The sequence below is a fragment of the Rana temporaria genome, chromosome 3 (genome assembly GCF_905171775.1).
Source record: "Rana temporaria chromosome 3, aRanTem1.1, whole genome shotgun sequence".
Lineage (NCBI taxonomy): Eukaryota > Metazoa > Chordata > Amphibia > Anura > Ranidae > Rana > Rana temporaria.
The window spans coordinates 215113541-215127313 of NC_053491.1; the positions used below are offsets into that span (position 1 = coordinate 215113541).

The following is a 13773-nucleotide window of genomic DNA, read 5'->3' on the forward strand; positions in this document are numbered from 1 at the left end:
GATTGATTCACATCACAGCTTCATTGATTTGAAATTGATACCCTTTTTTTGTATGATTTTGGGTTTTGCCTATCACTGCCCCACACATGCAGCCATGCATTGCATTTGTGGGGCAGTAATGAGAAAAACCATAAATCATACCAAAAAAAGGTATCAATGAAGTTGTGATGTGAATCAATCACTAAGACATACATAAACCATAAATTATGAAATGGCATATATTGACGTTTGGGAGGACGTTATGGGGACATTGTTCGCAGTCTCTATCCATTTAAAAAAATGGTGTAGGGGCCCCCCTCAAAATTAATACTAGACCCTTCAGGTCTGGTACAGATTTTAAGGGGAACCCCGCGCCGAAATAAAAAAAAATGGCGTGGGATTCCCCCTAGAAATCCATACTAGACCCTTATCCGAGTACGCAACCTGGTAGGCCGGAGGAAAAGAGGGGGGATGAGAAAGTGCCTCCCCCTCCTGAACTGTACCAGGCCACATGCCTTCAACATGGGGAGGATGTCCCCATGTTGATGGGTACAGGGGCCTCATCCCTACATCACTTGCCCGATGGATGTGGGGGTCTGCGGGCTTATCGGAATCTGGAAGCCCCCTTTAACAAAGGGGACCCCCAGATTCCCTCCCCCATGTGAATTGGTAACGGGGTACATTTTACCCCTACCTATTTCACAAAAAAAGTATCAACATTTTTTAAAACCACAGCACACAGCTTGAGACAAGTCATTTATTAAAAAGAAAAAACAAATCCAGCGATGTAATCCAATTTTCGATCTTTAGCGATGTAAAAGGTCCTTGTTTGGCATTGCATTCCAGGTATTTCACAATACCAGAGGGCTCCTCTATAACCCCCAAAATGTAAACTCAACTTTTTCAAGTCTTCGGGTGAAGAAAGGCTTTAGAACTGACACACCTACATTTTGCCTTTTTATTGAAGCAGCTCTTTTCTGTATAATGTGACTCAAGCCCTGGTTACCCACTGAAATAAATGACATTTTCCAAACAACTGGTGGATGTTGACTTTATAAAAAAAGCATCTGCTGCTAGACATAATTGCTAAAGTGGCGAGCATGTATATTTTTTTATAGCAGTGATATGATAAAGACCTACCATCAATCCACTCATGAGAAACTGGATCAAAGCTGCCGTACAACTGTCCTATTGTGATAGCTTTTGGATTAATAAATATATAGTCCACTCCATGTTCATCCATTAGGCCTTTTGTTTCCAAGTCTTTCAGAGCTCCTGCAAGGACCTTAAGCGCAGATGTTTTTCCCCCAAGTGGACTTCCAATCAGCATAAATCCATGTCGCACTAGCATCATTTCATATATCTGCAATAAGTCAATATAATGTTATTTTTTTAACACACTGTTCATACAACAAATTTTTACATATTAACAATATGAAGATAAAGGTCATTGCAACTGTTATGATTTTTTTTTAGTTGAGACACCGAAAAATAAAAAATCTGCATATGCAGAAACAGATACACAGGAACACCAGCCACGGTGCTTACAATATCCATTCTACTAAAATGTATTATTTTACTCTATGTTATATAAAAGATAAGAAAATGGGTGGTGTGAGATGTTATTAAAAACTAGCAAATAGAATAATGTCACATTTCATATGCCATCAGTTATCTGTAACAGTTGTGAAACAGAGGAGGTAAGAGAGAATGAGAACATTCTAGGAAAGTTTTGTCTGTGTACGACAAGGACATTGCAAGTAGGGATGAGCTCGATATTCAAGTTGAACGTAAGTTACCCCGTTCACCGAACAGCGAATATTATGGGGCGTTTGCGGCAAATTCGAGCACCACGGAATGCATCATAATGAACTGCGAGATGGCAGTGCATTCATGTCTGATGATTGGCCATAGCATACACCTGACCTGCATTCTTTGGCCAATCACAGCGCGCTCTGCTGCAAGAGCCATAATTGGCCAAAGGCAGGGTGCCTTTGGCCAATCATGGCTCAGGGGGACTAAGCCCAAGCCCCACACTATATAAGGCTGCTTACATAGTGACTGTGGATGGAGATAGATTGAGCTAGATTAGGCAGGCAGGTTAGTTAGTTACTGGCAGTGTATTTAATATATATACATACAGTCTAGTATATATATATATATATATATATATATATATATATATATATATATATATATATATATATATATATATATATATATATATATATACAGGTCTGGTATGGATTTTAAGGGAAACCCTGAGCCAAAATGTAAAAAAGAAAATGGTGTGGGGTTTAGCTCATCCCCAATTGCAAGCAAAATTATGATTCTTGTGCTTAAATTAATAATACAGTGAATTTCTTTGTCACAACCAATCACATTTTTCAATTTTTCTATTGCAAGATCTCATGTCCATGGATGTTTCAGGGATAAAATATGCTCAGCATAAAAAAAACACTGCATATGTCTGTGCACAGGGTAACACAAATGGGGAGTATAAGCCTGTAATCATTTAAACTCTGATGCTTGTGTGCATTTGAGTTTTCTCAGGTATGCATGTATAATGCATTTTCTTGAATGCAAAAGTTTCATGCCCTAGAAATGTGATGTACATGCATGCATGGGTAAACAGCAATGCAGTTTTTAAAAAGGAAAACAGTGTGTTTAACTCCTTCAGGACCAAAGTCAAAACAAACCTTAACACCCAAACCCAATTTTGCATCTTTGACATATGTTAGTAATACTGTACATATTTTTGCAGCTACTCTGTCTATACAGGTGGATTATAACTCATGTTTTTCAGGACAGATTTGGCTTTCATTTGATGATCAATGTTAATGGAAATCTCCTGATTTATTTTTATTAATAATTATTTTACGCAAAATTACTTCTCCTACCCCTGTTGATTTGACAATACCACCTATGTGCGCATTATTTGTTCTTTGTACCAGTAGTCGGCATCTCAGCGATGCGGCGAGCATGCGCTCGCCACCGTCGGACGCGCGCGCCGCTGGATGCGCGCGCAGACTGTGTTTTTACGGCCTGTTAGAGATTCAGAACCACCCCGCGGCCGTATAAAGTCGTACGGCCGTCGGGTAGTGGTTAAAATGATCGTGTGTGGGCTTCATATAATTTTTCAGGTTCTGAAAAACGTAAATTGTTTTTTCCGAACATGCTGCATTTTTTTATTGTTTTAAACTATGTAATTTTTCAGGTTGTAAAAAATTATCGTGTGTGGGCTAAAACGACGTTAAAAACCTGCGCATGCTTAGAAGCAAGTTATGAGACGGGAGCGCTCGTTTTGGTAAGACTACCATTCATAATGGAGTAAGCACATTCATCACGCTGTAACAGACAGAAAGGCGCAAACCATCTTTTAATAACACAGAATCAGCTAAAGCAGCCCAAAGGCGAATGGAACTTGCCTTTATAGTGCCGTCGTACGTGTTGTACGTCACCGCGCTTTGCTAGAGCATTTTTTTTCAACGATGGTGTGTGGGCAACATCGTTTTAATGATGAAGTTGGGAAAACAATGTTTTTTCTACATGTTGAAAAACGTTGTTTTTTTCATGCCGAAAAATTATCATGTGTACGCGGCATAAGAGTTTCAATTTGTATGCAATCAGGCAGGCCCTTGTACTACATGGTTTTGATAAATATAAAGACAAAAATCTGCAGAAAATCTACTAGTGTGTATGTGGTCTAAGTCACAGTGAGCTTCCATTTTGCTGGTTAACTACTTCACATAAGCTCTAAAGACGGCTACAACGCGGACTTAATTTGCCAGGAGGACGTCCATGGATGTCCTCCCGTTTTTGGAGCGGCCTGCGCGCCCCCTGCAGGACACGCGCAGCACGCTCTGTTATCGAGTCAATGAGACTCAATCAATGAGACTCTATCGATCCCGACCCCTTACCATGTGATCAGCTGTCAGCCAATGACAGCTTATCATGTGATGTAAACAGAGCCGGTAATGGGCTATTTTTTCTTCTCACGCTTATAGCGTGAGGAGAAAAAAAACACCGCTCACTGGTGGCATCGGTGCCACCTATGCCACCTGCCAGTACCACCTACCAGTGCCCACCAGTGCCACCCATCAGTACCCACAGTGCCACACATCAGTGCCCACATTGCCACCCATCAGTGTCCACAGTGTCACCTATCAGTGTCACCAATAAGTGTCACCTACCAGTGCCGCCCATAAGTGTCACCTACCAGTGCTCATAGGTGGCACCTACCAGTGCCCATAAGTGCCCCCTAACAGTGCCCATCAGTGCCACCTACTAGTGCCCATCAGTGCCATCAGTGGTACCCATCAGTAACAGCCATCAGTGCCACCCATCAGTGCCGCCTTATCTTTGCCCATCAGTAATGCCTTATCTGTCCCCATCAGTGCCACCTTATCTGTCCCCAAGAGTGCCGCCTTATCTGTGCCTGTCAGTGCAAAATTTTATAACAAACTATGAAACATGATTTTTTTTCAAAACTCTCCATATTTTCTTGTTTGTTTATCAAAAAATAAAAACCCCAACGGTGATTAAATACCACCAAAAGAAAGCTCTATTTGTGTTATAAAATTATAAAAATTTCATTTAGAAAGTGCGACAGCACTGAAAGCTGAAAATTGGTCTGGGCAGGAGGGGGGTTTAAGTGCCCAGTAAGGAAGTGGTTAAAGCTGGTTCAGCTGCTTTGTTCTGTTGATAAACATACGAGCTGGGGATTGCTCTTTATCGTACCCTTATCCTAGATAAGGGTCTGCTTTCAATGTTAATGACACTCACACAAGAAAAAAATTGCATGGAGGTTTCCCAATAGTTCCTATTAGGGCCTTCGGTTATGGTATGAATTTTTAGACCCATAAAAAAAGGCATGATGTGCCCCTCTAATTCTTTACTAGACCCATATCCAAGAATCCAACTAAGCTGACCATGAAAGTGCAGTAGTGAGCGTCCTAAATGCACAAACACCCAAAGCTCAATCTGAACTTAGGTATAAGAGATACTGCATTTGGGATTAAATATACAATTTCTGTGTTTGCTGATGACACTTATTTGTGTGGTGGAAAAACGTTCTTACGGGATGTCTCCAACTTAAAAGCAGACGGTGGATAATGCCCTGTACACATGATAGGAATTTCCTATGGGCTAAAATCTGACGGAATTTTCTGTCAGAATTCCGATCAAGCTGTCTTCCATCAGTCTTGCATACACACTGTCAGAATAAATTCCGACCGTCCAAAACTCGGTGACGTAAAATACTACGATGAGCCGAGAAAAATTAAGTTCGATGCTTCCGAGCATGCGTCGACTTGATTCTGAGCATGCATGTTTTTTTTCTCCGTCGGAGTTCCACACAGACGATCGGAATTTTTTTAGAAAAAAATATAATGTTCTATTTCCAAACTCCGACGGAAAAAAATCCTATGGGACCGACACACGATAGGAATTTCGGATGAAAAAATTCCATCAGACTTTTTTAATCCGAAATTCCTATCGTGTGTAAAGGGCATAAGTGGCCAGCACTATCCCCTGGCAGCACTAGGGTTGTTGGTTCAAATGCCAACCACAGAACTACTGGCGTGTTCTCACTGTGCATGCATGGGTTTCCTCTGGGTACTCTGGTTTCCTCCACATTCCAAAGACATGTTGGTAGGTTGAATAGCTCCTGTCTAAATTGGCCCTAGTATGTGTATGTATGTGTGTGAGAGTCAGGGACCTTCGATTGTAAGCTCCTTGAGCGCAGGGGTGGATGAGAATGTATAAAAATATATTTAAGCACTGTTTAAATTGATGGTGCTATATAAGTACCTGTGATAAATAAAAAGTACACTGTTTAATTGGGCAACTATGAGAGAGAGAGCGAGACACATGTAATTGTGCTCTTGTGAAAAGCATTAGTAAGATCTCATCTGAAATATGCAGTTCAGTTTTGGACACCCGTTCACAAAAAGGATATTGGAGAACTAAAGCATGCACAGAGAAGGGCAATCAAACTGATAAGAGGCATTGAGGAGCTCAGCTATAAAAAACATAAATAGCTGAACTGAATTTATTCTATCTTAGGCCCCATTCACACTTCAGTGTTTTGTTAGTTCAATCTCAAAGCTCGAAAGAATAAAATATTCTCTATGGAGATGGTTCACATCTCCACTAAAAGTCACCTGAAACCAAATGCCTGAAGATCACAAACAATTCTGGAGATTTTCTTGTCACTTAATTCGCACAGATTGCTGCATTTTTGAAGCTTATTTGTTCCATAAAAAAATGCATTGAGATGCTTAATTCATGTGTTTTTGAGCGTTTTATTATATTTTGTTGCACCTTTTTGAGCGTTTGAACATAAATAATAATATGTAATAATATGTATTATTATTATCATTATTATTATTATATAATAATATAATTATTAGTAGTAATAATAATAATAGTAAATAATGAAAATAAAATAAACAAATAAATACATAAATAAAAACCTGACCAAACTCTTAACCAGAAATTAACTCCTTACCCTAATATTAACTCTATTTCTAAACCCTAACTCTAATATTAAACCCTAACTCTAACCTAACAAAATAAAACATTTATAAATAATAAGTAAATAAATAAATATTAATAAATAAATTAACCCCTAACCATAACCCTTTAGAAAAAATGTAAAAGAATTAACAAATAAATAATAATAAATAATGAATAAATAAAAGCAGAGGAAAAAGCTGAAAACAGAAAAAAAATATTAATTAGATGATATTTTCTCTATTGTTTAATAAAAAAATGGCAAAGTCAAAAACGCTTTAAAAATGCTGTACACCAACCCTCAAAAACATGCATACAAGCGGTCGAAAAAATGCCAAAAAAAAAAACATTTAAAAACGCAACACTGTAGAGCTGCACGATTCTGACCAAAAGGAGAATCACAATTTTTTTGCTTAGAATAAAGATCACAATTCTCTCACGATTCGCACGGCGTAAAATCTTTTAAATTTATACAAAAAAAGTGGGCTAACTTTACTGGTTGTTTTCTTTTTTTTTTATTCATTAAAGTCACTTTTTCCCCCAAAAATTGCATTTGAAAGGCCGCTTGTGCAAATACAGTGCGACATAAAATATTGCAACAACTGCCATTTTATTCTCTAGGGTCTCTACTAAAAAAAATATATATAATGTTTGGGGGTTCTAAGTAATTTTCTAGCAAAAAAAAAAAATTTACTTGAAAAGAGCTGTCAGAAAAAGGTTTGCTGTTTAAGTGGTTAAACGTTCCTAATTTACATACAGAAATCGATTCCTTTGATGTAAAAGTCAAATTGATACAATGTTTAGACTTAACATTCCACTGATAAAGAATGTTTTCAAAACTTGGCAGACTGCCCAGACTTGGCAGACTGCCCAGACTTGGCAGATTGCCCAGACTTTGACTTTTGGCTGAGAGCAGAGAGGAAATTCTTTGTATACAAAAGATCGTGAAACCCTGTGTCAAGATCGCAACAGGAAAAAGATTGTGATAACAATTCTTGACGATTAATCGTGCAGCTCTACTCAGGTATGAATGCAGCCTTAAGAAGAGACAATTAAGGGGTAATATGTTTGCCATGTAGTAGTACATACAGTAAGTGGTCCATATAGTGAACTTAGTGTAGAGTTATTTACTTTAAGGTCCTTACAACGAATGCGGGGGCACACACAGAAAAAGAGATATATCTTCCAGATATGGAAAGGTTTCTTCACAGTAAAGGTGTGACAATGTAGAATAGACTCCCTAAAGAACTAGTTCTGGACAGCTCAGTAGATTGTTTAATGCACAAAATATAACTGAATATTAACACTCAGACATAATAACTTCAGAGTTTGTTGATCCAGAAAAAAACTTATTGCTTCAAGAGCTCAAGAAGACATTTATGTTTTCCCTTCTGGACAGAATTGTACCATGTTTTATAGGGATTTTTTTTTTTTTTTTTTGCTTCCTCTGGCTCAACTGTGGGTATAGGGTTCTGTATAGGAGGTTTTCAATTTTTGCATTCTATTTATTATTTTCTCTTGACTGAACTAGATGGAATTTTATCTTTTTTAGCCTGAAAAAATATGAAACTATGTAACCCGTGCTATTGATGTTCTTTTTATAAAATTGCTCACTTTTAAAAGTTTACTTCCCTCTGCATGCATTTTAAGGTTTGTAAACAGCACTATATCTGTTGCAATAATTGAGAAATTGGACCACCTATTGTCAGCTTCTGTGTGTGTGGTGTTAAAAAATATGTACATTTCAGGAGCTTATTTTTCATTATTCACTATGTAAAAGAGAAGAGCCTTTTATGTCTAAAGGCATCTGGAGAGCAACTATGGTTACAAAGCAGAGTAATAGCATTGCTCCACATGTGGGCTATATTTACAGATTTCTCTGGGGAGATTTGACAGAGAAATGCTGCTGCTACATCTGTTTACCACATATATAATATATGATTTTAATGGATTGTATGCATTATCACCTTATGATTATGTTTACCAATAATAATGATAGTTATATTATATTTATTTAACAGTTCCAAGTGTCTGCTTATTAACAGTTATAAATACAAAGGTATAATGAAGTTATCATTTTTTCCCTGTTCTGTTTTTGTAGTTATCCTTTAAATAAGAAGTAAAACCGGGATGCTTTAAGGCATAACCTTAGGCAGACCTTGTTGTCTGTTGTGGAGGGTAACTGCAATGCATTTCATTAAGGCAGCACATTTATTTTGAATGGGCTGTCAAGGCAAAGTAACAGACAAAAAAGTCCCTGCACCTATTTTTTAATGAAGTGCACTACATTGCATTGCTACATACAGTTGTGTATTGGGGTGCCTCACAAAAATAAATGGCACTAAAAAGAATTGCGCAAAATGATTTGTGCTACCAAGCGTTGCAGTAATGCAAAAATAAATTGTTAAAGATATCCAGTTAAGGCATACGTTTTTCCTTATAATAGGAAAAGTCATTCTGACTATAGGTTCTAACCCCCTTTTATTCAGCTAAGATGTATGGAGGAAGAGCATTGTCTATACAAAAGCTACAATTCATAGGCGACATAAGGCAATTTAAGAAACGCAAAAAAAGTGACACTGTTCCTGATGTAGTCCCATGAGACAAAATGTGTTGGGCAGAGCAAGGTTTACATGGTGATGCACATGCAGGCACAAAAACAGGAAAGGCTAGTGGTGTATGGTTCCTTCAGACTATTATGTTTCTATCTCTTTGTTCTGGGCTGAACACTCTTTATTGTAAGTGCTATCTGTTTTTTTTTTACATACAGTATTTTAATTAAACATTTTTAATGCTATGTTTCACACAGGGGAGGCTTGGTGTTTGAAATCACACTGGAGAAAGAAGCACGCTGTATTTATTTGGATCAGTACTTCATGTAGAAGTGGATAAAGTTTTAAACTGACTAACAAAGAGGGGCATATTATCTCTCTCCCTCTCTCTCTCTCTCTCTCTCTCTCGGGATACTGTGTATATATATATATATATATATATATATATATATATATATATATATATATATATATATATATATATATATATATATATATATATATATATATGTGCACTGTCACTTCATGGATATACCTTTGACCTTAATTAGCTGATGGTATTTATGCACCTGAGGAATGGCACTTTGTTAGCATATGGGTTTGAAATTTTTATATGTTAAATATTATATATATTTTTTTTATTAATGCATTTATGTGGATGACATATAGCCACTTAATGACCATTATATTGAGTATGTATTTATTTATTTATTTACCATTTAACCTGAGCACTGTGGATTACAGAAACAAATTCACCCGATTTGACAATTTATTCACTTATAATCACTGTTTACCTTTAATGCTGCCAAATTTAACGAATCACTGAAACAGAATATATGTTTTGTACTAGTTTACTATATCCCTTTCATGGGGAGCTTTTAGCATAACCAAAAGCCTTTCCACAAATATATCATGGACAGATCTGCTGCAGTAACATAATCTAATAAAGGTCTGCATATGTTGCATTTGGTAATTGAGGACCCTGTCACAATATGACATTTTGTGAAAAAAAAACAACGTATATATGAGAATGAGAGAAACATTTGCTGACTTGTATTATCTTCTTGATGAAGCAAGGGACTGGCTGTAGATTCATTTTCCTGGTGATTTCCCTGATGGACACTTCCAGACTGCCATGGTCAGGAGTTGGCACAATAACCCCAGGGAAAAGGTCAGAAATGATGCTATCAAAAAGCGGAATGTCATGGGACAAAAACTGCAAATTGAAAATAATAAGAAAAAAAAGAAAAAGATTAGAGACACTGAACATTCAATGTATAAAGTAAATACATATGCCCTCTATGTCATCATGCAAATGTATTTTTTAAATAACTTCCAAATATATATATATATATATATATATATTTATATATACATATGTAAAACAAATACGGTATATATATATATATATATATATATATATATATATATATATATATATATATATATATATACCGTATTTGTTTTATATATATCTATATAGATCTATATCTATATAGATCTATATATATATATATATATATATATATATATATATATATATATATATATATATATTCTGACAGGAAGTCAGGTAAATCTGTGGGTGTTGTCACTGATGGGACATACATTTCTGCCTTGTTTAGACGATACACAGATTATTATCGGGCGTCGGCTGCAAACATAGACAGACAGAGGAAGGCTGGAGGCCGTTAGAAAACTTCAGCTGTTCAGAATGAAGCAATCAAGGCCTTTATAAGTAGCCAGAGGGTTACCACTTGGTTGCTGCATCACTCCTAAGGCTGTGTGAGTAGGAGAGCAGTGCCTGATGAGGTGAGGAGACCATTGTCTTTTCTGTGTGCTAAAAATCAAAAGACTATTGTTTGTGCTGTATGAGCAGCACTGTCTATCCAGCGGTAGGCTGTGTTAGACTTCATAGATAGGTTCCTGTGTGGAAGGTAGACGCCCAGAGTGGCTAGAGTTTATTTTATGTTTTGATTTTGTTTATGCTGTTTGGATGCTTGCAATTGTTTTCCAGCAAGATGGAAAAATAAACCAGAAACTTTGTTTTCAACTGTCTTCGACTGCCAGTCTGTATAAGTTCAGTGTGTGGTGAACCCAACCAAGGGGTCACACACCCCGCTACCGAGCTAACCCCTCACAATATATATATATATATATATATATATATATATATATATATATAGATATATAGATATATATAATGTAAAGAAAAACATTTAAAACAAGGTTTGACTAGAGCTGTAGTGAGGGAGTTTATAAACTGACCTATTTTTTCTTTCATTGTAAACATTTTTTATTTGAAATCTAAACATGTATTATAGAATGTTTCTACACTATTGTACTATAGTATTTGCAGAGTATAATGAAAAGTCTTTTCTTATCTTTTTATATAGCAGGCATGAAAGGGGGCATCGGATCCCAAATGTTTTAGGTCTATTAGGTGAAGTGCAGTGACTACAGTTTAGCAGCTCTCATACAAAAAGAAGAATGTGGGACACACCTCAGGTGAAATCAATGGGGTTTTAGAAGAGAAGCGGCACCACATTAAGACTGAGAATTAATGATGCATTTATTACCTTATAAAACATAAAAGAGAAGTGTTGGAAGTTCTCAGAATCCTTCTACATCGGGTTTGATGACCTGGTTGATATGCAAGGGGGTACTAAAGGTAAATATTTAAGAGAGAGCAAAGATAGATAGCTTAAAACTGGCTCTTGCAGCTGGGAGAGATTGCTTTACAATATCTATTTCTGAAAGCTGTCAAGCCACTGGGAGGGCAAGTAGATACACAGGGCAATTAACTCCAATGTAACAGCACTGATTGGTCAGTGCTATCAAATAAAGTGAGGCACATGCTTCACCATACCCAAATATATTAGAAATTCCTGTTGACTCCCAGTGCTGAATAAAGCATTGAGGAAGCAAAGAAAGGGTGATTATATAGGAATTAGACAAAGCACAGGTTTTCTTTAACCTCTTACCGCCCACACGGTGGGTTTTTATGGCCACAATGCAGCTCTTAATTGCCGGGAGGCCGTCTATATATGGCCTCGGGCCTCCAGGCCACTGCAATGTCTGCCAGGAACCCGCGATCAGCGTTCACGGAGACAGGGACGTGGAGCTCTTTGTGTAAACACAGAGCTCCACGTCCTGTCAGGGAGAGGAGACTGATGGTGTTTCCCTTGTATATAGGGACAACCATCGGTCACCTCCCCCCGTCACCCCCCACAGTAAGAATCACTAATTAAGGAATACATTAACCCCTTCCTCGCCCCCTAGTGTCAACCCCCTTCCCTGCCAGTCACATTTATACAGTAATCAGTGCATATTTATATCATTGTTCGCTGTATAAATGTGAATGGTCCAAAAAATGTGTCAAAAGTGTCCGATGTGCAGTCTTGACAAAAATTGCAGATCGCCGCAATTACTAGTAAAAAAGTAAAAAATAATAATTAAAAAAAATGTCATAATTCTATCCCCTATTTTGTAGATGCTATGGCCCAGATTCTTAAAGACTTACGACGGCGTATCTCCAGATAGGCCGTCGTAAGTCCAAATGGCCGCCGGCGTATCTATGCGCCTGATTCATAGAATCAGTTACGCATAGATTTGGCCAAGATACGAGCGGCGTAAGTCTCCTACGCCGTCGTATCTTGGGTGCATATTTACGCTGGCCGCTAGGTGGCGCTTCCGTTGATTTACGCATTGAATATGCAAATGAGCTAGATACGCCGATTCACGAACGTACGTGCGCCCATCGCATTTAGTTGCGGCGTTTACGTAAGACATACGCCGGCGTAAAGATAAAGCAGGTCTCTAGGTGGCGCAGCCCATGCAAAGTATGGACGTCGGAAAAAAGTGTATCTTTTAACGTCGTTTGCGTAAGATGCGCGCGAATAGGGCTGTGGGTAAGTTACGTTCACGTCGTAGGCAGTGTTCGACATATCTTAGGCATTCTATCCGACGCATGCGCACTGGGATACGTCCACGGACGGCGCATGTGCCGTTCATTCAAAACGTCATTTACGTGGGGTCATGCTTTATTTACATAAAAAACGCCCACCTCTTCACAATTTGAATTAGGCGCGCTTACGCCGGCACATTTACGATACGCCGCCGTAACTTAGGACGCAAGTGCTTTGTGAATACAGAACTTGCCTCTCTAAGTTGCGGCGGCGTAGCGTAAATACGATACGCTACGCCCGCCCACACTTACACCGCCCTGCGTGAATCTAGGCCTATAACATTTGCGCAAACCAATCACTATACGCTTATTGCGATTTTGATTTTTACCAAAAATATGTAGAAGAATACGTATCGGACTAAACTGAGAAATTGTATTTATTTATATTTTGGATATTTCTTATAGCAAAAAGTAAAAAATTGTGTTTCTTTTCAAAATTGTCGCTCTATTTTTGTTTATAGCGCAAAAAATAAAAACCGCAGAGGTGATCAAATACCACCAAAAGAAAGCTCTATTTGTGGGAAAAAAAGGACGTCAATTTTGTTTGGGAGCCACGTTGCACGAACGCGCAATTGTCATTCAAAGAGTGACAGTGCTGAAGGCTGAAATTTCACCTGGGCAGGAAGGGGGTATATGTGCCCAGTAAGCAAGTGGTTAAAGAGACCCTTTTGCTTTGCCTATTCAGTGTAAAGTATGTCTCATGGGAAAGCCCCCTTCAACCCCTAAAAAGGTATATTCCTTGATACCCATGTGACAATA

General features: G+C 37.8%; 1 protein-coding gene across 1 annotated transcript in view; it reads right to left on the reverse strand.

Annotated features, from left to right (window-relative positions):
- Positions 1 to 794: 794 nt before the first annotated feature.
- Positions 795 to 13773, reverse strand: part of LOC120932094 (dynein heavy chain 3, axonemal-like) — a 216398-nt gene continuing 203419 nt past the window's right edge. Inside the window, exons 9-10 of the mRNA XM_040344229.1 lie at positions 10099 to 10263; positions 795 to 1342 (exon numbers count right to left, since the gene is read on the reverse strand). Coding sequence (XP_040200163.1) covers positions 971 to 1342; positions 10099 to 10263 — 537 coding nt within the window. The 3' untranslated portion in view covers positions 795 to 970. The remainder of the gene's footprint in view (positions 1343 to 10098; positions 10264 to 13773) is intronic.